Here is a 27062-nt window from a genome sequence, read left to right as displayed (position 1 = left end):
TGAGTTTTGATGCATGATTTATTATGATCAATCATCAAACCAAATATTAAATGGAAATATGGGAAGGTTTCACATTTACATTAGCTAATAGACAAGTTTAATTTTCTTAAAACACAGATTTAAAATAGGAAGATGTTGATAGTTTTGAGATAACCAATAAAAGACACAGAATATCAACAAAAAAAGAAGGGTACTTTTAATTAATTTCTTAATGCTAAGTTCATTAAAAAATAAAATACAAAATCATACCTTCATGGAAGAAGATGACTTAACACCTGGCTAGCAATGTTTTTAAATAAAGCTAATTATCGTCAAATAATAGTTGCTTAGTTTCTTTACAAATTTTGTTATCCAAAAAAATATAAAATATGGCATAGTGTCATACTGTTTGACAATGAAAGAAATCAGCAGGAGAAAAAAGAAATAAAAAGGGAAAAAAAGAGAGATTAAGCAAAAATTGAAACTGTAAAAGAAAAGACAAGGAGAGGGGCTTACTGAAAGTTGAAAACTAATAGACAATTGTATGTTTGAGACTAATTATATGACAATAATGTAAATAAATTATTACAAAACCATTTGGTTCTCTTTAATTCATGAATTAAAATTTCAATTCATAATACATCTATAAATTACATTTTTCACCTTTCAACTAATATGATTTTGTTAGCCAACAATTATTATGTATGATACTTAGAGAACTGGAATTATATTTCATAATACCTTGTTTATATTGTCAGTCGATATACATATTGTTTAATAGTAAAAAATAACAGCCAATATGCTACAAAATGATCACTTTCAATATCTTAAGACAAGTAATGTGTTTAAACTGAATTAAATACAGTAATTTCATATAAAAGCAATCTTTACTTATTGCATAATCTCAAATATTTCAGCAAAAGCTGCTATTAAATTATGAATTCATTATAAAGATTAACAAAATCTAACCTTTCAAGAAGATAACTATTACTAATCAGGGTTTGTTTCTCAGGTACAGCTGCCATAGGATCAAACCTGTTGTGAACAACAATTTCCTTCTACAAAAGCAACAAACATGTTTATTATTTTATAATTCCAAAAATAAAATTATGATACACATACAATCAACTCCTGCATAACTGAAGTAATACTGGGGATGATGTTTACCAAACTCAAAAATCAGTTAAGATGACAGCAATTAAAAAATAAATAAATAAAAAAAAAAAAAAAAAAAAGGAGGAGAATACTCCATATTATAATTAACAGAAAACTACTGTACTTTACCAATTTACCTGTATGTTCAAGCAGTTTAATATGGAGAATAAATTGATGTCATTAAGTAAATTAAAGCACTGTCTAAAACAAAAGGAACAAATTGTAAATAGAGGATGAATAAAATTCATTAGAAATGAAGAAATTAAATATTAAATGACCATGAAATTATCTATTATTGCAGCTACCCCATACAACTTATATATTGTTGTATTTTGCATAACAACAGTTAACAAAAAATTTTCCATCACTTTATAATAAATAAACATTTGTTTTTCAGACAGGGCCTGGTTAATTGGAAATTGACTGTACAATTATAATGAATAAATAATACAAAAAATTGAATAAAATCTGCAACAATATAAAGGATCATGCTTATGAATAATGGGAAAAAAACTTTTAAAAATAGCCAACTTGAAAGAGAGCTATACATTATTTTACTTAAAAGTTGAATAATAAAGTCTAGCTTCCATGCAGAAATGAAAGAAAAATAACTGAAAGGACAAAAATGGTTTAAAAATTTAGAATAAAATTTTTTTATATATGCAGTAGAAAGAAAAGCAAAATATATATAATAATAATTATAATTTTTTATATAAGCAGTACAAAGAAGCAAAAAAAGAAAGATAAGGAATATTGTCTGATTAAACTTCTTTCAGCATATTAAACTATCAAACAATTCAAGATCGAGAGAAAGATTCCTTATTGAATGGTAAGTTCCCAAGCACATTTACATAATTTCACATAAAATATTGTTGGTAATATTATTAGTGACTTATTATTAGCAAGGAACCCTCTCACTGGTCCTACATTTCTTCTGTGTTTAGTTGTTCATTTTTCAATTTTGTTTAAAAGCATAAGATTCATAAGTACAAATTTCAAGACAGATGAATGCACCAGCATTATATTAAAAATAAAATTTTGTATTGAACTTAGGAAACAGAAATGGGTATTCACGTATCATCCCATTTTTTGGAATAATAAGTGAATACCCATTACTGTTTCCTAAGTTCAATGCAAAATTTTATCCTTATTGATTACTGGCTTTTATTAACCATGAAAGTTGGCTATTTTCAAACCAGGTGAAGATCCTGCCAAAGTTGCACTATTGTTCCTATGGAATTCTGAATGAAGCCTGTTTATTAATAAACAACAATAATTAATTACTTAAAAAACAATCAGTATTCAACTTGCTTTGTTTTTTTTTTGCACTTTGTAAAAAGCCTTCTTCAATTTCTACTATTTTGTTGGACCCCCCGATTTTACTAAAAGTTCTGTTTAGAACATTATGAGTACAAATTTTCTGCAATTAGCTGTTCTAAGCTTTCACTGATTTGATGGCTTTATTCAGCTGACCATATCATATCCATTAATAAACACTTTTTTTGTGGTAGGGTGCAATAACCTTAAATATAATCCACTGCTTGCTGTTTGGTAGAAGGCAAGTCTCAAATTTTATTCATGTTTTCAAAATGCACAAAAAAACTCAGCAACAATAGGTAATTTAAATCCTTGCTCACAAAAACAAGAAGTGGCTTATGAAGAACCAATTGGCTTCATATGTATTATTACATCATGCTTATTTATAACTGATCCTAAACCAGGCTGCTTGGCAATGGTTTCATGGTCAACAAAATAATATCTAAGCACCCAGAAATGATTAAATAAGTTTATGATAATCAGGTTTATGCACAGTTATAAGAAGTTTACATGATTCAAAGATGGTCAACAATAAACCAGAGATGATGTCTATTCTGCCTTTTGTATCAACTACCTACCACTAATGTCATCTAATTTGGTAAAATCATTTATTTAAATCGCTGATAAACTGAAGCTGAGAAACACAAAAACACAGCTTAAGTACAATCTGTCAGAAACTTTTGGATTACTCGAATCCATGACAATGAAAATTAAGAATTAACATTATGGACACGGAAATAAAATTTTCATAGTAAATTTGAAGATATTTCTAATCATCTCGCCTAACCTTTTTTTTCTTTTGCCATGAATAGACATTAAAGACTTTTAACTGCAGGGGCATGTATTAAATTAGTTGAATCAGCTTGAAGTAAGAAGAAAATATCCTGCTGCCATGACTTATTATATCTAAGCCAATACTGAACCTTCAGAAAATACTACTACTTGAGGAGAAATATATCTCAATTTCTCAAACATCATGATGCTCTTATATATCATTGTTTATTTCTGACTTTTATGTTAAAACAGGAAAATATAGCTGAAGACAAATCTTCTTCTCCAGCCTCCTTATTTCCCTGATATGGTCCTTATATAAGCTTTGGAAATTTATGAAGATAACTATATATTTCAAAACTACTGAATTTTTCAAAGCTATTAAATTAATTATTACTACTTCTCAAAAACTACATTCACAGATTCAAGATTGATACTAATCATTGCATGTTTCTCTGGTACAGTTAGGTATCAGATATTCACTGATTTTTCTTGATATTATTCATTATGTTGAATTTGCATCCTTTAAAAATTGGATCAAGCTAAAATTCGCTTTGAAAGAGCAAAAGTTAGAAACCTTAGTCAATGGTAATGAGTGAACAGCTAAACTTCCAAAATCCATATTTGCAATCAAGGGAAAAAACAGTTGTAGCTATGTCAATAACTGGAAATTTTGTTAGGAATGGTTCATCAACGAATATGACAACTGAATTGTCTCAAAACATCATAACATCCCCTTTTAAAATTATCACAAATTAAAAAGTTTAGCATTTTTTTTTAATTATAGGATTAGGATAATTATGATCTAGTATAATCTAGTATAGAATTTTAGAAATAAGATAATTATGATAAAGTGTTTCCAGATTATTTAGTTCCTTACCATATCCAAGCCAATTCTTACAAACAATGAAACACAATATACAGTTTTATTATTTATTATTCATTATTTAAGACAATAAATTAAAACTTTTGCAAATAAGAAATTGAAATAATAAAGTAAATAAGAGGTAAAAAAACAGGTATTGTGAAGTAAATAATAAAATTGAAGTAAAACAAATTGAGATGATATTCATTGCCTTAATTTATATAAAGTATAACAATAACAGCAGTACATAAAGAAAAAAACAAAAAAATCCGAAATTTAATTCATATCTTTTAGATGCTTATTATTCCTCCTTCAAAAAATATAAAATTAGACTAAAAATTTTTTTTACATATTAAATACTAAACAATTTTGATATTGTCTTGGCTTTTTAATTTACTGTTAAGTAAATGTTATGCACTAAAAGTCCATTCAATACCATTTGCAACAATAAATATTTTTTAATAGAAGGAATAATTTATGAATTAGCTATTTAACATTACTTGCAAATTCCATACCTTTAGAGTGAATATTTAATAGTCAAAATATTTTAATTTAAATTGTGTTCTACTTTTATTTTAAATTACAAGATTATTAATATATTTTAATAAAAAGCACGAGGACATACAGGCTTATCCCACACTTTTTCATCAGGAACTTCATTTTCAACATTTAGTTTCTCATATTTTTGCAAAACATTAATTATGATGTTTTCAAGATGAGATTCAAGTGGCAAATTTCCATATGTGATAAATCTGAAAAGAAAAATGGTTGAATTTATAAGCCACATCTTCTATAATTCAAAATCTTTAATCATTAAAATATTTCATACTTGTATCTCATATTTACAACTGGGAAGTTCAGGTAATGCCAAAGCAACACTGGCAAGAATCTGGATATAGATTTCAATTCCTTATTTTAGTAATGCAAATGGCTAGAAGATAACTGTTTCACTCTGCACAGTTTTATCAACCTGTTTCTGTAAGGTACTGTTGTGTTCTGTACAGGTTTGTGGATTTGGAGAGATTTACGACAACACTTGATGAAGAATGAAAACACAATTATTAGGAAGTATTACTCAGGACAGCTCCAAAAACACGTTTACAGTCATTGGAAAACTACGGCAAGTATACTGAAACAATCAGCAACACAACCATTAAGCTATAAAGGTGCAGACAGCTTTACGGCAAAGCGCTAGAGTACAGCTCCAGATTCGGTTCACTTGCTCTCGTAACTCAATGTACTCTTGAGACACTCCACGCTATGATTCACAATGAACTCGATAGCCTCAATGATGCACACTTTTGATGCACCAACTCGCAATACTACGAGACACTCGATATCAATTAAAAGACTCTGACGAGACACACGATAGACTGCTACTCCTTGCTTCAGCCTGCGTTTGAGAACATTCTGGGCCAAACCAGTAAGAATTCATTCTAGAAGATTCTCCATCAGTCTATGGCATATCACAAATTTTGTCGCCAAATGGGCAGGGCAATTTCGTTCCAAATCTGGCAACCCTGCCTTCCTTTGCCATTTTCTGGTAACCTTAAACCTGCTTTGCGGGAAAGTTATCTTACTGCAACTGGACATTTTGTAACAGTATGATTGACATTAATGATTGGCAACAACAGTAAAGAAACTGTATATTCTGTAAACTATATATTCTATAAACTGTACTGGTTGTGCAATCCCACTGTCTTCAAATGGTTTGGTTTGGTTTATTTAATAACACACTAGGCTATCTGCCTACGGGGAGGGATGCCTTTGTGGAGAACTTTCTAAGGGAAACTGGCTCGGATGCACGTTACACATGGGAAAAACCACGAAAACTCCCATGCAGCCAGCCCTTTCGCAGGATTTGAACCTCGGACTGAACTACCAGTGTTCAGCGACTTTACCGCTCGGCCGCTGGTGCGCCACTGTCTTCAAATGAATTTCCAAATTGTCTATCTGCACTTTCCAACGTCACTTTTATACTATATGGGTTTTTAGTGATATACAGTTTTAATGTAAGGGAATTAGAACAGTCCAGATTTTATGGCAATATTCAGCAATTCCACTGAATATTAACTGCTTCTGTTTCATTTCTCAAAGCTCAGAGGTACATGAAGAAAACAGCAAATGCAAAACATATTGAAGCTAGTATTAAAAAAAAAAGTCACTATGTACTTTACAAAAGGACACAGCTATAACAAGTTAGAAGATAAGTTATTGCATATTAGTGTACAATAACTTTCTCAGTGGGATACAAGACCAAATATCCATGCAATTCTTTATTACTTTCACTTACCAAGCATGAAACATAAATGAAATTCACATAAAAATAACAAATGAAATTTATATAATTTTTATAAGAGATACAAATTAATTCATCTTTTGACTTTTTGAAAAATGTGTCATCAAAATGTGATAGATAATCTTTACCATAGATAGCATAAAGATTAATGTTTACTTGATTCATGTGTTCATAGCATTCTTTTCAGAATGAAGACTATGTATGTAGATGATAAATAACAATGTTAAGAACCATGATGCCTTCCACAGCCTACACAGTGGAAAAATAAATGTTGTGTTGTGTAAATGTTTATAAGACGGTAAAGAAAAAAATGAGACAGGAAATAAAAGGTACAAATATATTAAAAAAATTCTAAGAACTTAAAAGCATTTAATCTTAACATCATCATTTATTTGCAAAAATATAATAACAAAATAAAACAAAGAGATATTTTATATTAAAAATTATATTTATAAATATTTTGATATATATATGAACTGCATTTATTTTAACTAAAAATTTGAATAGTAAATGAAAATATTAAATCAAATTTAGATTTTTTATATTCAAATTAATTTCAAATAAAACTATTTCAATAAATACTTAATTTGGTATGAATTATTTGATAATTTGCATTTAGTTAAAAAAATCATATGGCTACAAAGCAATGCATAATTCCATAAGAATTATTTATACATTGCTCAACTGCAGTATAAATGAGATTTTTACAAAGAACATAACATACAACGATGGATGTTTCAGGTAATGTAGTTATAGTAACAGGAATAACTAAGTCCTTACTACCTAACTTGGTTCTGTGTATAATTTAAAACAAGGGTTCCGAACCGTAACATAATGAACTCAACTACAATACATCCAGTTTCTTAATACTCTACTAAGAACTTTTCTTAGAAGCTTTTTCTTATGTGTTTTTTCCCATAATAACAACTAAATGTGATTATATTTTAATTTATTACTAAACAATCAAAATGAGTATGAGGCTCAACACTTGAAGAATCAAAAGTCTTATCATACATGATATATACCATTAGCAAGCAAGCAAATTGAACAAAAATATGCAAATTGGACGATAACCATGCAACTAATAGGATTATGGTAACCTTTTAGTTTAAAACTATTTCAGGTGCTAAGCTGAAATTTGACTATGAAATTTTGATTCTAATATACCCCCTCCCCCAAAAAAAGTACTTTTAAAATTTGTAACACTAAATTCCTTAGGCTATTAAGACTGTAATTTGAAGTTTTCAGATTGTTTAAAAAAATAATGACCTACATAAAGTCCTAAAACAATACATTACAGCCATAAAACAACATGGATGAAATATAAATATTTAGGTTTGTATCTGATATTGCCAATAACCATAACAATCATTATCAAAGTAACAGATATTTATATGTAATAAATATAAAGAGAATATCACTAATTACATAACACTGAAGCAAATGCTGAACTATTTCTTCTGAAAACTGATATTGCATTTAAAAAGCATTCTACATCATAATTTCTACTCACCTGCTATTGCTAGGATGATAATGCTTTGCATAAAACTGCTTAAGTTCTTTCCATGTAAGGGAAGGAATAGCTAACGGATCACCTCCAGATACATAAGAATAAGTGTTACTAGGAAATAGTGAGTTTTGCAGCTTAGAGACATAGTACTGATTTGGGTCAGACTGAAATTAAAACATATATACAATAAGTTAATGAAACAGTATCTACAGTATAGCGGGATAAAAACATCCCGCTATACTGTAGATAATAAGTGCATGAACTTTTACAAGGTGATAAACAGATATCAGATGCTGTATGCTAAAAAATACATGGTTATTCAGAGACACTCATCCTCTTTAAAATTTTTGCAATAGTAATAATAAAGTTAATATGCACCAAGATAAAGAAAAAATGCCCGAGTTTTATTTACACACATTTAATCAGATTTCATTTAATTATACATATGATATCTAAATAATATAAGAAAATTCCTACTGAACATGTTCCAGCTCCTCAATGGTAATTGTTTCTAAAGCAGCAAAAATTCATTTTTTAAGTTATCTTAGACCCATGGGCATAAGTGGCAAACATTTGATCACTTGCACATCTTCAAAGGAAGAAGTCACATGAAATAATATCCGAAGACCTAAAAGGCCAGCTGTTTAAAATCACAGCTTCCTAGACAGGGTGTCGCTAACTGCCAGACTGGAGGGCCTGGATTCGAATCACAGAGAAGGCATGGATATTTGTAAGCATATAGTGTCTGTGTGGCAAGAGGCACTCAGAATACACATTAAGATGAAATCATCTCAAGATATTAGTGAGTAGCAGAAAGGGTGAGAGACACTTGGACCACCTTCCCCTGGAGTATTCTTTCTTGAATTTCATCCAAAGCAGAAGCTTAACCAGTTGCCAAAGCCTGGCAGTACCTAATATGTGTAGATGCGTTATCATACATGCATAGATGTCAGCCTTGCTTCAACCTGTATCTGATTAAAAATAATATAATTTATTCCTCTAAGTCCATTTGACATTGTGTAAACAATATGCAAAAAGCTTTTTGTTGTTTAAATGTCATTTTAACTTTTTACCATTACAGAACTTTTTAAAATAAAATCTAGCAATTTCTGTTCTTTGTATACAAAAGCCTAGACATTTTCTTTTTACACATTCATGTAATACACATCATTCTATTTTGTTAATTTGAAAAACTGTAGAAATTTAAACTACATGATTTTTTTCCTGCACCTTGCACAGTTAATATTTTCACCAAGATCTTTTAACGTAAGTTTTTCTTCATGTTCATAACTGGTCACAGACACTTACTTAGCCAACAGAGCATTAAACTAACAATGCAGTTTAAATTTAGACAAAAAGATGCAATTCATGGCAGTATTTCACTCAAACTTCTCTAGGATTATCTGATTAAAGGCTGTTTCTAAAATACACTATAAGAAGGTTTATCAACAAGATCCACACTTTTGTCTTTATTTTTAATGTGAGATAATTATAGAGTATTGATTTTAAAATTAGATGAAGGCAACCTTAGGTTGGCATGGATTTTGAAATCAATTTCAAGAGCCACCAGACATATGTCCCTATATTTCAGGAGGGAGGAAGAAAATTTTTTCAGAGGAAGCACTGAAATGATTTTATATGAAAAGCAATGGGAGAGCAAAATGAAATGAATGTAGCATAATCCCTCTAGGAAAATAGTAATGCTACAAATTAAAAAACAAAAATGCTAAGAAATTAGAATTTTAAAAGCATTAGGGAAATTAACGTACTGAAGAAGAAACATTTTTACTAGAGTGAAAGATTTAAAAAAAATCCAATTTACTAACTAAAGAAGCTTTATGGAAATTAGAATTTTAAAAGCATTAGGGAAATTAACGTACTGAAGAAGAAACATTTTTACTAGAGTGAAAGATTTAAAAAAAATCCAATTTACTAACTAAAGAAGCTTTATGGAAATCTTTGCAGATCCAAAGTCAAAAATTATGATCAAGTGTTAAAATGCTGATTAATTGTGAAAAAGCTTCTCCTTTTCAACCATATGACTCATGTTCTCTGATGAGAAATTCCAATGCTCTTTCAATTTGTCCTATCAGTATCAAACCACATTTACATGCGTTAAAATTCAAAAAAAAATAAAATCAGAGATGATATCTTTAAGAATCTAATGATGAATTTCATAAATATAGGAAAAAATGATTTGAAAATTGAACTTATGAAGAATTACAGCAATTTTGTAATTGATAGAAAAATTAACAATTAAATACAGATAAGTTTCATTAAAACATTTTAAAATGTTTTTGTCTAAAATGCACTGTCAGCGAAAGATTTCGTTATCTAACTAGACATGCAGACTAAATGGACATGTTGCCTAAATGCCCTGTCTGCTAACAGCTGTCAATTAAGTGCCATGGACACATTTATAATAGCTACTGATGAAGGTATTAGAGAAACTTGCTAACATAGTCTTGCTTAGGTATATAGCTACAATGTTGCTTCAAAGCATGTAATTTAAAATGCTTTCAAACATAACTGCTGTGAGTATATTCTAATTATATTATTTTCAAATACCTAAGATTTCAATTTAGAAAAATGAAACAATCATATAAGAAAGATGAAATACTTTTAGCTTTGGAGTGCTTATCATAATTGGAATAATTTAAAAGCAAAATTCCCAATGAAACTGTAAATTTTAACCTGTTTACAAAAGAAGGCAATAAATGAAAATCTGACTCTCAGAAGTAGCACTGATTAAAATCAACAATTAAAAATAATGGAATATCACTGCACATTTTAGGTCTAAATTTAACAGTTAATTTTAAGAAACATTTAAAAAAAAAAGATTTTTATTTGGATATAAATTTTTCTCTTCTCCCCGATTTTGCAGAAATTTTTTTAGATGATATGAATTGTAAGTCTCACGCATAATACTCTTGATATATATATTACTGCATGTATATTGCTTCATATCACTAATGCTTTTTCAAAATTAATTTCTTATTTATATTTTACTTACATTGGGTAGTCTATATTTTAGGGTACCTCTTGGATTATTGCTAAGTTGTTGTTTCATTTATCGCCAATATATGGAAACCCTATTATGACATGATTGGTTGTAACGTCTGATTGTGATAATTTTGATTGTTGGGAAAATACTTCAGGGCTTATTTATGTGTTGGATGTTGGTTAGGAAATACCTTGCTTATTTTGTGCTTTATACCATAAAATGCCTGCTGGTGGTACTTTTAACCTGAAGTTTCTGTATGCTTTGGAACAAATGGAAAAGAAAACATTGATTGACTGGTGTGTAAATGACGATTTAAATGGCTTCATTCATCTCTCTGTTAAATTACGCAATGAGATTTTTATTGATTTGGTAACTGGAGCTCATGGAAGGTATGTGGGGTGTAATAAAAAGGAAATTTCAAAAGAAATGCCACAGACAGTCCAGCAGTATGGAGGAGATTTTTTTGTGAATTTATGTGGCGATGGCAGTATATATATTCGATTTATATAATTTTAAATAGTTTTTGAATTCTGTGTGCTACACACCAAAGACACAGAAATTTCTAAATAAGGTAAGTCAATATTTCGTTTTGTATTGTGTAGATTAGGTAACATGCATTTCCACTTTTATGTTACTCCCTAGTTTTTTTTTTTTTTTTTTTTTACTTAAAGTGCAGTTTATCGAGATTATAATTTTTTATGTATTAATTATGTTTTATTGCATTATACTTTGGATGTTATTTTACTTGGGAGGGTATTGCACGTAAACAAGAATGCCGTGAAACAAATCGCCAAGGGATACCATGAAATGTATCTTCCACCTTATATTTAATAGCTGTGAATTTATCAAAATGAGAAATTATATGCTGCAAATGGGCATCATATTAGTATACTTTCATACATGTATAACTACAAATTTTTTATTTTCACTTCATAAAAATATTTCAAAACTATATACAATCAATGCTAAAATACTGTTAATTTCAGCTTAGCACAGCTATAAAACATGCAATATGAGTGCAAAACCTATTTTGTCGATGAAGAATTCATGAATATTACTTTATAACATAATCTTGAAATTAAAAATTTTAATGTAAAGATTTTTCAAAATTTTATTGGACTTGAATGATCCAAATTCATATGTACTTAGATACTTTGCTGCCAAACATTACCACATTCTCACTCTCCTGTATCATGTTAAATGAAATAAGTAATGCTGAAAGCATAGCACCAAAGTTAAGATTTCAACTTATTACTTTCAATTTGTTAAACAGAAACATTCTCAAGCTTCATAAGTATAAACTAGAACAGACAGCAAGATACATTTTTAAACATCTGATAAAAACTATTACAGACTAAAATATTTTTAAACAGAAAAGGATTACATTTTGAAACAACAATTAAATAAAACAGAGAAGGATTAAATTTTAAGAATGCAAAAATATACCAATGCAATTTCTTTTCAGAGTTAAAAAATTTTGTATGCAAATAAATGTTTTAAAGTGAAAGATAAATAACTGATTTTTTTACTCACAAAGACTCCTTTCATTTCATTGAAGACAACACCTTTAAAGATAATAGGAGAATTTTTATCATTAATGTCTTCATGTTCTAATCTCCAACCTTCTTGTCTAGAAAAACAGAAAAGGCCTAGATAATTAAATTAAACATAAATCTCTTTAAATAAGGTATTAAGAATTCAAATTTCTTTATTTCACTGACATGACACGTAAATGAACGTATATATTTCTTATTTTTGAAATTTAAAAAACAGCATCAGTTTACCATTTCCAAAGAAGGCTTCAAAGGAAGAACTTAATATGAATAGGTACTAGAATATTACCAAAAAAAAAAAAAAAAAAGTAAATATATTTGAAAAAAATCAGTTAATAATTATTTTTTACAATTTTTACTTTCACATGTTATGCGACAACTCATATGTTTGACTAAATGAAACATCTTGTTCTATATAATTTAAATATAGAGATTATTACTGTAAGAGAGTATAAAAATAAATTTTGAGTGGATCTACAGAAGATGAAAGAATGAATCTGTTTTAAGAATTCATAAAGGAAGCTGTAAATTATGTGAGTACGACATAGTTTCCTGAATTATGTTAAAAAACCAAGGAAAAGATGGGAAAGGACTATGCAAACAAATATGGTACAGTCAAAAGTCGTTAATTTGGACACCCATAATCCGGAATGATCTATAATCCGGACCTCAAAGCTACAAACTTTCTGCGCATGCATCGCACGGCTGTGAATTTGCGTGTGCGCATGCACATAATACGTTTACGCATGCGCGTTTAATGTATAACGGACAGTATAAGCTAAGCTAAAATTATCTAATTCAGTTAATGTTGCAGATTGCGTTGTTCCTTAATCTTCGAATTGGATCCAGCTTATTATTTTTTGCAGACTGTTACAGCAATTTTATAAAAGTAAGTTTGAACTTTCGATTATGTCAAATAGAATTTCTGATATATATTTACTAATATGTAAAGGATCTACAAAGCGAAAGTATGTTTCGAAGTCCATTAAACAAAAAGTGGAATTGCTGCAAAAAATGGATAAAGGCATAATCCTTTGTTTATCTAACCATTCCGAAATCTGTTTATCAATTTCACGCTCCTCTGCGGATCGGAGGGGTGGGGGAACGCTGCGGTGTGCAATCAATTGAAAGTTGATCTGTCAGCACTATCCTTATCTTCAGGGCAGATGTTTTTATTTTATTTGGCTTATAATTCCTTACTAAATGTAGTACTTCATCTCGATGTACTCAGTCTTTGATATGATTTAAATCAAATTCCTCGTCATTAAAATTTGCTTCCGATAGTGAAGAAAGTGACACGGAGGTTATCGAAAATGAAAAAATTGCGATTAACAAATTAGTCGGTATTCTCAACAGAGCAATTATAGGACATCAACAGCAGAACTTTGTAACTGAAGAAATATGTGTGTGTTTATGGCAAAGCCTCAAGGGCTATCTGCCTAAGAGGAGGGATGCCTTCGTGGAGGACTTTCTAAGGGAAACTGAGTCGTATACATGTTACACATGGGGAAAACCACGAAAACGCCCATGCAGCCAGTCCGTTCATGGGATTCGAACCTTGGACTGAACTACCAGTGTTCAGCGACTTTACCGCTCGGCCGCTGGTGGGCCCTGTAACTGAAGAAGAAATTATGTCTGTTTATAGAATTAAAGAGAAAGTATCACATAAAACGAAGCAACTTAAACAACTTACATTGAAAGAAATGTTTAATAAAGTAAACAAATAAATATTAAGCTTTTTTTTTGTAAATTTTGATACCCTTTAGATCATAATTGTTCTTTATTTCATAAATTATGATTTCATATTTTTAATTTTATAATTTCTGCATGCCATCTTACCAGATTTAAAATGATGATCTATAAGCCGGAAAAATCAATAATACAGAATCGCTGAAGTCTCGACGAGTCCGGATTAACGACTTTTGACAGTATTAATATTCCCAAGATAAAAGTCAAACAGTTGTCTTTAAAAAATTGATTGTTTCCGTAAGACTTTTTTTTATCAAATTTTGAATAGTAATTAAGTGCTGTTGACAGCAAAAACGAATCAAAGAAGTAGAAATATGTTGTATTCCCTCATGCATTCCCCCCCCCCATTAACGGACAGTATAACGGACTAGCATTCCAGTGTCTAGTCTAGTGTAAAATATTTACTTAATTTCCCCTATCTCAATGCATTCCCAGAACAAGTTCCCCTAAACTTAAAATGGATTTGCCCATGCATTGATTGCTTTCATGTGTTTAACAAAGACGAACCCGGGCAAAGAGTTCAGAGTACAGTACCAAGATCACCCAACCTTGAACCTTCTCCTTCTAACTGTTTATCACTACCTTTATGACAACCTACCTAATACAAGAACTGACCAATCACAGCAACACAAATCCAAACTGACATTCAATCTATTTCAAAGAATCAGCATCATATTCACCTTCTCTAATTATTAATGGACAATTTGAGGCCTAAAGAACAGCAGAAACACCATGAATGGACTAAATTCAAATTACAGGAAAGCAGAAATGAAGATATCATAATATATATTATAATGTTAATATTACTATGCATTTTTATTTGGAATGTAGGTTTCTTTTAAATAAATTATATTGTGATAGTTACCTGTAGTTTATCCATGACTACTTCATTTGCTATGTTTTTACTGTAGTCACATCCTTCGAAATTTAATTATTCATATAATTTTCCCCTCTCAATTTTCAGAAGATAAAAAATAATAAAAAAGGTTAAAAATATGCAAAAGAAATATGGTAACTGCTTTCTATGCAATTACATATTTTAGTTCATATGCATAAATTGCCAACACACACAACTAACATCACTACTTACTTCTACTACTCATACACTTTTTTTTTTTTTTTTTTTCTCTTCAGTATTCAGTTAGCTTTAAAACAAAAACTTACCTAAAGTCTCTTTCTCTCAAGCATGGGAAAAAAACAGCATCTAAATACACTGAAAGAAGATTTTGAAAATCTTTCCCATTCTGGGATGAGAATACATACATTGTGCTATCACTACCTAAAAAGATAGGAAAAAGATAAGCTCAAAATTACAGAAAATAAAATGTCCGTTAAAGTCAGGTACATTTTGATGAATTCTTTGCACTAAATTCAAACAGGATACATTTATATAGCATGTTCATTTTATTTATTGCTCATTATTCTGAATATTTTTTAAAATTTTAAATTAGGAACACTATTTTAAATTTCACACAGCTGTGTTTCTTTTTCAATTTGATTTTCTTGAATCTTTTTTACGTTTCCATATTTGTAACTTACAAACTTTTTAATTACGACATGTTTTTGTTTATTAGCTCAACAATTTTAAACACTTTTTTTTTTTCCAATTCTCAGATGTTGCTTTTATTTTAATACTATTAACAGATAAAATTATTTTGATTTTAGGTATAAATTACAATACACAAAAAAAAAAATGCTGCTATATATTTAGAAAATAGTTTTGAAATAACTTACTTTAGTTTATTTAACAAAGAGTATAGCTAATTTAGAAGTCAAATAACAAAAATCAGCATTATATTTACAAATACAATGCTGACATTTCTTGTTTGACTTCTAAATTAATATTTGTTCAGCATGTTATTTTAACCTAAATTTAAGAGTATAGTTATTTAAATTAATAGTTAGAAAAATTTATTATTTTGGAATAATTAGTAATTCAGAAAAATCTGCACTTTTAAAATGCACCATATTTTTTGCACAAAATTTATATGAATAGAAAGGTGGGTCTAAAAATCAAAGAAATTTAGTAAATATTTGAAAATTAGAATAAATAGAGTTTTAACCTATAAATACAGTGTACAGAACTTTAAAAATTGATCAACTCCTTAAAAATAACTTTTTTATAAAAAACCGAAATAAGTGCAACTGATTAATTTACAATAAATACCAACTTTGTAAAAACATAATTTAGCAAAGAGATATTGTTTTTTGGAAATTATTTCATAAAGAAGTAGCAATAAAAATGGTAAAATTCCTTCTTCTTTTCCAAATTATTTCAATAATACAAAAATTCAGTGTGAAAGGAAAAACAAAAGAATGGATACCTCTTCCCGTGAAATGCACTCCCCCCCCCAAAAAAAAATGTAATGAAAATCAAGGACCTCTGTTATCAGAGATATGCCCTCTTTTGAAATCCATAAGTCACAGTTATTTAAATGAATTGCACAGAAACTATGATACCTTCTGATTATTTTCATCCCCCATTTCATTGTCTGGTAGAACTGCTGTATTTTTTAATATACATATGTCAGTAAACAACACATGTATGTGTTTAATACACACATATTTGAGTACTGTGGATTTATATGTTTATATTCCACCATTTGTGTAAACAGTGTTCGTCCCTCAAATGCATATTTAAAGTATCCTGCAGTTGTAAAAAATGTAAATATCAGCCATACAGATTTCCTTTTTCCTTAAAAAATTTCTTGTTTCTAATACTGTGCTTCTTTTTATTATTATTTATTACCACAGCAGTACCTAAGAACGATAAAGTTGCCAAGCAAATGCTTTTTCTACCAATTCACAAAATCGTTAAGAAGTTAGCAACATTACTGTGTTGGGAATTTACATTTTCTCCCTTGCGGCTGCACTGAGCAGAAGAAGAAAAGTATATAATCTCGGAGTTGAAAGCTTTCAATGTTAGTGAGCGTGTTCTTCCGACGGTGGTGAAGACTGTGTGTCCTCCCGATGTGTCTTATTGATGTGGCCAACAGCTACGAATGATTCTGGTATTTCAAGGCATGGAAACTTGCTGCAGAAGACTAGATTGGAAAAGGAATCTAGCATCATATCCTGGATAATTTACTAAGCCATCAAGTACCTGACTAAATGATCTGTCAAGGAGACTTAACTCATGTTGTATTAGTCGAGTATATTTCATCCGTTATCCATCCTATGGTTTTACTAACATGTCATAGCCTGACATGATATGTTCATCAATTTTTTTAAGCTCTAAGAAAGCACTCATTCAAATCTTATGTTTTCAACTTATGACAATTGTATACCTTTGATAGAGAACTACATTTTTATACTATTGCATATTACTCTCGTGAACCTTCATGAATTTAAAACAACAACTTGGAGGAGTGGATAATCAAAAAATATTATTTTTCTTTGGCCTATGGCTAATGAAAGACAACATAAAAAAATTTCAAAGATAGAAATATAAGAATTTATAGCTATTTTTAATAAATTTTTTACTAACCTGTGAAAGCATTCATGAAAGTAGCCAAAGATCTATTTAACATGTTCATGAAAGGATCTCTGCATGGATATTTCTGAGATCCACAGAGGGCAAGATGCTCCAATATATGAGGAACTCCAGTACTGTTTTCGGGAATGGTTTTAAGCGCAACACTAAAAGAAAAAATTATTTACATACTATCATTCCACAGAAAAAAAACACATTAGAAAATCTGTTCATTGCAACTTCTTCAAAAAATTCTTTACGCTTAATAAAATGTACAAGTAATGAAACATATCAAATAATAACTGTGTATCTCTAAGAACAACAAAAATTTTATGAATTATTGTTAATACCACTAACCACAACTGCAATTGTTAAAAGGCCACACTGTTAGCAATTTTCAAAATATGCCTTATTTAAATTAATACATAAAAGTGCTATTAAAGAATAAGCCAGCAGACATGCATTTAAAATGAAGTAAAAAATGAAAAAATACTCTAGGTCGACAGGCTGGAATCAGATTTAAATATAAATAAAAGCAGAATAGCTTTAACTGACAATCCATCTGCTACATCAGTTGGAGGTGGAATGGATGGTTTGATAATGTTCATCATCTTTTATTGATTTCCGCAGGGTTGCAGTAGTCAGAATTGACATCCAGATGTATAGAAGTTTGAAGTGAAGGTATCTTTGCAACATGGTTTACTGGTGATTTCAGGCATTTCTCTAATATTTAAGCTGATTTTATGCCCGGCTTTGGCAATGATTTTAGCCTTGTCCCATTCAATTACTGAGTGTGAATCACCAAAGAAGTGTTTAACTAAAAATGTGCTACTTTCACTGATGAACTGGTTGGCAGAGTGTTATAGAAAACTTTTTTATGCTTCACAATTCTTACTTATAATTTTCTAGACGTTGAATTAATGTACGTCTAGTAAGCAAAGTTTCTGTGCTTATATCTTCATTGCGGATCAAGACAGTATATACATATATCTTAAATACTTGTGGGTGACATACGATTTAAGCGATCTTAACAATTTCCAGATGGATGGGCTGGAGTAATGGCAAATTTATAACTTAATTTTTTCAATATGCAGAAGATGTGTGTGGTGATCAAATAGTAAGAGAATCTCATCTATTGATTTTCTAGGTAAGTTTGTTCACGAAAACAAAAAGGTATATTTGTTGTTTTCTGCAATTTGTAGCACATAATTATATTCATAAAAAAGACAACCTTGATCAAACCATCCATTCCTACAAATGACTAAGCAGATGAGTTGTCAGTAAGTTCTTTTTACTTTCCCTTACCTAATTTTAAAAATGGTTTGATTTATACCTCATTTTAAATCAGTTTCCTAAGATGAAACTCAATAATGAAAATTGAAGAAATAAAACTGAAAATTTTCCGAAAACGAATATTTTGCAGAACCAGAAGCAAGAAAATTTTTTTTCACGACTGTGAGGCTTTGAATCATCTTTAGTGTTATACAAAATATATGCTTTCTCCTCTCTTTCTCTTTTATACATACAGTATAAAGTCTCTAATCCGGATGTGCATTAACCGGAATGATCTATAATCCGGACCTCAAAGCCACAAACTTACGTATGCGCATTTGATGCGCGCTTCCACTACGCATGCGCATAAAGCCAGTAAAGCGTTTACTCATGCGCACTTTCAATAGTGAAGAAAGTAACAGAGAACGTTATTGAAAATGAAAAAATTTCTATTGACAAGTTAGTCGGTATTCTCGACACAGCAATTAAAGGACTTGAACAGTAGAACTTTGTAACTGAACAAGAAATTATGTCTGCTTATAGAATTAAAGAGAAAGTAGTCAAAAGTCTTTAATTCGGACTCGTCGGGACTTCGGCGATTCCGGATTATCAGTTTTTCTGGATTATAGATCATCAGATAAATCTGGTAAGATGACATGCAGAAATTATAAAATTAAAACTATGAAACCGTAATTTATGAAATAAAGAGCAATTATGATCTAAAGGGTATCAAAATTTACAAAAAAAAGCTTAATATTTATTTGTTTACTTTATTAAACATTTCTTTCAACGCGCGCATGCATAAAGCGTACATTACGCATAGTCGAAATTAGAAAATTGCAACCAGAAAACTATTTGATGCGTATTCATGATATTTATAATGACGAGGAATTTGATTTAAATCATATCAAAGACGGAGTACATCGAGATGAAATACCACATTTAGTAAGGAATTATAAGCCGAATAAAATAAAAACATCTGCCCTGAAAATAAGGATAGTGCTGACAGATCAACTCTCAGTTCATTGTGCGCCGCGACATTCCCTCCCCCGCAGAGTAGCGTGAAATTGATAAACAGATTTCGGAATGGTTAGAGAAACAAAGGATATGCCTTTATCCATTTTTTGTTTGATGAACATCGAAACATGCTTTCGCTCTGTAGATCCTTTGGCAGCTCCAGAATCGGAAATTCTTTCTGATCTTTTCATAACCGAAAGTTCAAGCTTACTTTTATAAAATTGCTCTAACAGTCTGCAAAAAATAATAAGGCGGATCCAATTAGCAGATTAAGGAACAATGCAATATGCAACATTAACTGAAATAGATAATTAGATAATTTTAGCTAAGCTTATACCGTCCGTTATACATTAAACACGCATGCGTAAATGTATTATGTGGATGCGTAAACACATAATGCATTTACGCTCGAACAGTCTGCAAAAAATAATAAGGCGGATCCAATTAGCAGATTAAGGAACAACACAATATGCAACATTAACTGAAATAGATAATTAGATAATTTTAGCTTAGCTTATACTGTCCGTTATACATTAAACGCGCATGCGTAAATGTATTATGTGGATGCGTAAACGCATAATGCATTTACGCATGCGCAGAAAGTTTGCAGCTTTGAGGTCTGGATTATTCCAATGGACGTCCATTAACCCCTTTGCGCCAACTGTCACGTCTACGTGCCAGCAACAAACACACTCACCTACCGGCCGACACGCAGGCGTGCCAGGGCATTTTCCCGTTTACTGCCGATTGTAATGTATTTGTGCCAGTACCCTGGAACGTTTTTCAAACTATAATTTCTGCCACAAGATGGCACTGTATGTCCATATGGTTTCAGATACATATACATTAGACCTTCTACTCGAAATGAGAGAAGCATGACTCACATATACGTGTTTTTGATTATATAAACAAATGGGGAAGAACTAATGTTTCCGAATGGCGTGATTTATGACGTCTCTTTAAATCGCACTTTATTCGCACGTGGTAGTTGTTTATCGTAAGTAGAAGATTTATATGCACTAAAGCGTTGAGTATTTCGGTTTGCAGTTCAGTTTTTAGAAAATAATTAGATCTTGTTAGACATGAATTCTTTCTGTTTTTACCGTTGCAATGTCGAAGCGTCGAAAATGTTTAACAGAGCATGAAATAGAAATGATGCAAAATATTTCAGATATTGATTCTGAAAGATTAACTGAAAGACGTTTTCCAAAACTTTGTTCAGAAGAGACTGATAAGAAAATGAGACGATGATGCTTCGTTTGTTGACATTCCCGGAAAAATCCTCCAAAATGGCAAATCAGTTATTACGAGTGAAAGGAATGTAATGTAGGACTGTGTGTAGATCCCTGTTTTCAAATTTTTCATACGAAAAGAGAATTTTAAGTAATATATTTAGTTTTCAGATGTATAATGTTAAAAGTCATAAAATGGTGAGTATTTAAATAAAATGTGTAAAATATGCATTTAAACAAGAAATAAGGTAATTAAAGTATATATATATAAATATCTATAAAGCATAAGCCGTTTAAATACTCTATACAGCATTATTAAACAATGCGTTGATACTTCGGAATTTCATGGATTTAGGCTTAGTAGCAAAGAAGCCCCCGGCCCTGGAGAGACGCTCGCGTAAGACACTGCCGGCCTCCGCGATAAATGCGCGTTTTCGCTACCCGGCTCGAAGGAGTTAAAGACTTTTGACTGTATTAGCACAAGAAATGAAGCAACTTAAACAACTTACACTGATAGAAATGTTTACTAAAACAAATATTAAGCTTTTTTTTTTTTTTTTTTTTTTGTAAATTTTGATTTAGATCATGATTGCTCTTTATTTCATAAATTACGGTTTCATATTTTTAATTGTATTATTTCTGCATGCCATCTTACCAGATTTATTTTGATGATCTATAATCCGGAATCGCCGATGTCCCTACGAATCCGGATTACGGACTTTGTACTGTACTATCATGTACATCAAAATTATTTGATTCTATACAATAATTCAGTAAAATTACCTAAACAGATTATTTGTATCATCACAAGCAAGATGTAAATGATCTGCTCCAGTTTCATCGTGCTCCAAACGAATAGCAGTAAGATTGAGTTCTGATATTTTTTCTACCTGTAAGTAAAACATAATTAATAAATTTATACTTTCATTCAAAGTAATAATTTGGGTAGTCTGTATTTTGGGGTACCCCTTGGATTATCACCTTGTATTTAAGTTTCATTTATGGTCACCTGAGTATTTTATGGTGTATGTTTTGGAAACTCTATGATGATGTGATTGATTGCAATGCATGATTGCGCTGATTTAGCTTGTTGGGAGAACACTTATCTCGGCTTATTTCTGCACTGGATGTCGATTAGGAAATACGATGCTTATTTTGTGCTTTACATCACCAAATGGTTGTTGGTGGTAAACTGGGAGTTTAGCAGTATAGAATGAGGGAGCAGAAGAGATATTTTTAAAGTGGTTGAGGACAGAAGAAAAACTTTGTTGGATGTAATTTAACGGAATATCTTACCTAGAACAATGATCATATCCAATTAATGGAAAATTTACTGTTGCCTTTCTGATAATGGCCTTGCTCACCTCTCAGTAAATCATACACTGACATTTAAGGATTTTGACTGGAAACAGAGCTCATATCAACACTATCGAAGATATGTCGGGGTGTAATAAAAAGGGATTTTCTAAAGAAATGCCACCGACAGTCCAGCACTATGGAGTATATTTTTGATTCTTACTTTTGTGAATTTATGTGGTGACATCATTATACAGATTCTAGTTCAGATAATTTTAAATAGTTTTTGGATGCTGCTTAAAAATTCTGTGTGCCTCACATCAAAGTCACAGAAATTTCTAATAAGGTAGGTCAGTATGGTTTAATCGTTGTACATTGGCGACATTATGATGAGTAGTAAACACAGTATTTATGATGAGCCATTTTGGTGTTGGGGATAATTTTGAAATGTGTGCCAAGTCGATACCATATACTAGGATTTTACTGTCAAAATTTCCTTTTTGTGCTGTGCAGATTAGATAACAAGTATTTCCATTTTTATGTTATTTCCTGGTTTTATTTTCATTTAAAATGCAGTTTATTGAGATTATAATTTTGTTACATTTTAATTATGTTTTATTGCATTATATTTCAGACGCCATTTAACTTGGGAGGGTATTGCACGTAAATAGGAATGGCGCCAAAAAAGTTTTTGCCAAGGGGGACACTGAAATATATTATTCCCAATAATTTTTATGTCAGAATCAAACTAACTGAAAAATGAAAAGATTACCTCTTTCACAGAGTAACCTAAAATTTTACTGCCTACAGCATACTTTGCATCATGACTTGGGGAAGTGCTTGAATAATATCGACATCTTTGAAAGTGGTTCCACCTGATGGAAGGAAAAAAAGTTTATGTATTAACCAAAGATATTTACATAATAACAAACACTTTAGTTTTATATTTCTGCAATTCACATTTGTACATAAACTACTACAAGTTAAATATGGGAGTAAAAAATCAGAACAGAGGTTTTTTTCAGGCTTGTTAAGGAAAATGTTTGATGTGAGTCATTTCTTATCAAGAATTTTGTTTCAGATCTCAGTTTCTTTCAGTAATCTGTTTCAGTTTCTCCTTAGTTTCAGATCTATTTTACACAGGAGCAGAAAATTTATTCCTAGTGAAAAAAAGTTGCTTTAAAAATTGTTATAAAAATACAGGCAAGCAGCTTAAGGAAAGGAATATCTTTTGAACTAAAATGTATTTAACTTACATGTGTTAAACAAATGACTAGGAAAATCGATACTTGCGTATTAATGCAACCACTCTGGCACAATTCATGATTTTTTACAGATGAAAAGCAAAAATTAATTATCAGTTGCAAGCTAAAGATTTTTTAGACTTTTTAAAAAAATATTTTCATACAACTGATATTTACTGTAAGTCAACAAATTTTATCAACATGTCAAAAGAAAATACACTTTAAAAATTCTAAATACAAATTTGAATTATTAAATAAGAATAAAAGGAAGCATTAAAAAATAATAAAACATGTTTTTTGAAAAATCTTTCTATAATTTTTTACTGGTGTTCTCGCCATGTACACAACAATCAAGTTTTGCTTAAAAAACACAAAATTTTCTTAAATTCAATATTGGCTTTTAGCTGTTTACCGAATGCATTTGATCATTGTTCCCTTTAGCAATTTTACGGCAAAAAAGCTCTTCCAGCAGAAATTTTACCATAGATTCCCGACAAATTCCATAAACAACAGTTTATAATTGACTTAAAGGGGGAAAAAACTTTGCAGTTTGTCTTAAAAAGTGATAGAACTTGGAGTACAACAAAAAGAATGCATACAAAAATTGTGACATTGTCTGACTGAAGGATTTTACAAGCATGGTTGCTAGAAGAATTTTTATGTGTAGGGTTACCAGAGTTTGGCCCATTCTGAAAATTCAACAACTTCTACCACGATGGTTGCAATAATATATAAGTAATAGAAAATCCTTGTTATGATACACGAAAATCATATCATCATGTTAAATATGAAAACTTGTATGCAACCAGTAAAGTTCACGGAATCTGTAATGAATGACCAGTGTTTCATAGCACTAGACAGCTGGTGAGATCCACAAATGACCGACTGAAAGCTACTTTCATTTTCTAAAAAGAAGTTCATAATCTACAAATCTCTTTGAACCAGAGTAGAACATTTGCTCAGGATAAAGAATTGTTTCTTAAAATAAATCCACCTTCTTGTTTGATATCAAACTCAAGGCTGAATTTTGCAATTTTTTTTAATTGCTGTCTTCCTCTTGTAAATAAAGAGATACTAATTTTAACAAAATGTGGTAATTCTTATATTATGGTATATTTTTATTAAATGTTGCCAGATCAATTATAAATGATAAAATAGGTACTTCACTCGATTTTCTTCATCTCTTTTCAGCATATTCCCCTTTTTTATTAGTGAAAAAAGGGGGGTGAAAGTAGGGGCCTTAGTGGAAGAAAGGAATTGCTGCATTTCTCTTTTAATGAGACAAAAATCACTACTAATTAGATTGTGCACATGATTTACTTTTCTTCAGCAGGTGAAAATTGTCTTTTAAAATACATACTTTTCATTGTTAAATATTTAATATGTACATTTCCACTTTAGTGAGAAACAAATGGTTACCAATTGGTGTGCATGCACATAATTTGTTTCTTTAGCTTTCTCTTTTAAATATTGTCTCTTTTAAAATATAACAGTTTTTCATTATTAAACACTTAATATGCTTACTATTTTCAATCTTTCCACCTTTGACAGAACTAGATGCTTTACCCAAAAAGTAGAACCTTATGAAGACCAGTGAAAGACCAGGGATACAGTGTTATGTTTTGTCAGTCATCACCTACAGCCATAACTAGCAGAATTCATATTCAGGCATGATAATATGTTTGATATATTAAAAATAACAATACCTGAACTGTTACCACCAAAATTTTCCATTAAAAATTACTTTTTGAATGTTTGTTTTAAATAAATTGCAAACTAAATTCTGATGAAAATCTTCCGTTTCGTTTGTCTCTTTGGATTGCCTTGTGAGTTATGTTGCCATGTGTTAAAACAGAGCTTTTGATAAAAGTAAAGTTAAGGTACAGTACAACTCCAATTATCAAAACTCCCGACTATCCGAATCACTTTCAGAATTACCTGAAGAAGGCAAAGGAGAAAAAGAAAAAAGTAGCTCAAGAAAAGGAAAGGGAAGATACATGAGAAGATGAGGATGACATGTCACTTGAGGAATAAAGAAACATTCTCCTGAAAATTACTGGATGTTCAGAAGTTACTGCTGAAGATACAGCAGAATGGTTTGTGTGTGATTCCTCAGACCCTGGGTTTCAAATTCTAAATTATAATGAATTTATTGGAAGTATGGGAAAAGAAAGTTGTTGAGGAAGATGATCTTAATGTCGAAGTTGAACCAGACATGAAAACATCAGCTAGTGAAGGGTTTGCTGACATTGAAACTACAGTGAAGTGGATGGAGCGTCAGCCCAAGTGTAACCATATGCAGCTTCTGATTCTCAAGTGGATAAGCAATTTGGCTGCCTGAAAATGGATGAAGACAGTGAAGCAGCTTACTTTGGCCGAGATCTTCAACAAGCAATGACATTCAGAACTTGTAAGTACTTCACAGTACACTATATAACATGTACGTAAAAGTGTTGCATTTTCATTTAAGTTAATTGAAACATCTTTTTCTTTAAAAATAGTTTTTTCTCCTATTTTCAACATACAGTAATTAATTAGTGTCCCCTTTCTTCAGAAAAAAATCCAATTACTGAACTTTTTATTATTCGAATGGGGTCCGGTCCCAACTGATTCGGATAATTGGAGATCTCCTGTATTTTGCAAAAGAATTTGGGACAGACACATTTACATCTGATGGATCAGTGCTTTGTAAAGTTTTCATAAGATTAAATTTTCGTAAAGTTGGCGAAAAACTTATTTGTACTCAAAAGCATTGTTATGTAGCAAAGTGTACCATAAATGTGCAAATTTCTTTTATTTAAAATCTGTACGCAAAAAGAAATTTCTGTTTCATTCAGTCATATGCAATTTTGCATCACGTGTAAAACCATAACTTCTTGCATCATAAAACATTTTTTATAGTATATCAAAAGACATAAGAATGTACGGAAAATAATATTTAAATATTATTTAGATTACAAGTAATTCACAAAATATGCCATTACCTTCGATAATTACGTTGAAAATTTTTGAGAAATGTAAAACGCAATGCCATCGTCTCCGTTCGCTGTCTGCTACAATGTTGACCGGTGCAACGAGCAGTGTTGCCAGACCGTTAAAACTGAACAAAACAGGAAAATAAATTAAATTAGGAGTTGAATGACGGATAATAGTTACATCATCGAGGCTTGATCATTGCACACAGTTCCTTCAAAAATATCAAAGAAACGCCGTAATAGGCAATATAAAAAAGTTCTGGTTACAACTCTGAAATACAGTCCAGTGACTTCAGAGATTACGTGACGTATGCTCTTCACTACTGAAGACTACATTTTTATTACAAGTGCA

The 27062-nt window shown here is 30.5% G+C and overlaps 1 protein-coding gene across 2 annotated transcripts in view; it reads right to left on the bottom strand.

Annotated features, from left to right (window-relative positions):
- The window catches only part of LOC118195507 (presequence protease, mitochondrial), a 75002-nt gene extending 48146 nt beyond the window's left edge, over window positions 1–26856 (bottom strand). For both annotated transcript variants that reach the window (XM_035366834.2, XM_035366835.2), the window contains exons 1-9: window positions 26720–26856; window positions 23264–23366; window positions 21979–22085; window positions 17690–17841; window positions 15367–15481; window positions 12434–12530; window positions 7900–8060; window positions 4713–4839; window positions 949–1037 (exon numbers count right to left, since the gene is read on the bottom strand). In XM_035366834.2, coding sequence (XP_035222725.1) covers window positions 949–1037; window positions 4713–4839; window positions 7900–8060; window positions 12434–12530; window positions 15367–15481; window positions 17690–17841; window positions 21979–22085; window positions 23264–23366; window positions 26720–26769 — 1001 coding nt within the window. In that variant the 5' untranslated portion in view covers window positions 26770–26856. The remainder of the gene's footprint in view (window positions 1–948; window positions 1038–4712; window positions 4840–7899; window positions 8061–12433; window positions 12531–15366; window positions 15482–17689; window positions 17842–21978; window positions 22086–23263; window positions 23367–26719) is intronic.
- Between the last annotated feature and the right edge of the window lie 206 nt (window positions 26857–27062).

Source organism: Stegodyphus dumicola, chromosome 11 (genome assembly GCF_044657685.1).
Source record: "Stegodyphus dumicola isolate Sdum_Otavi_A_Nest chromosome 11, ASM4465768v1".
NCBI classification, from domain to species: Eukaryota; Metazoa; Arthropoda; class Arachnida; order Araneae; family Eresidae; genus Stegodyphus; species Stegodyphus dumicola.
The sequence above is the reverse complement of the archived record's forward strand: the minus strand, read 5'-3'. Positions and strand labels throughout refer to the sequence as shown.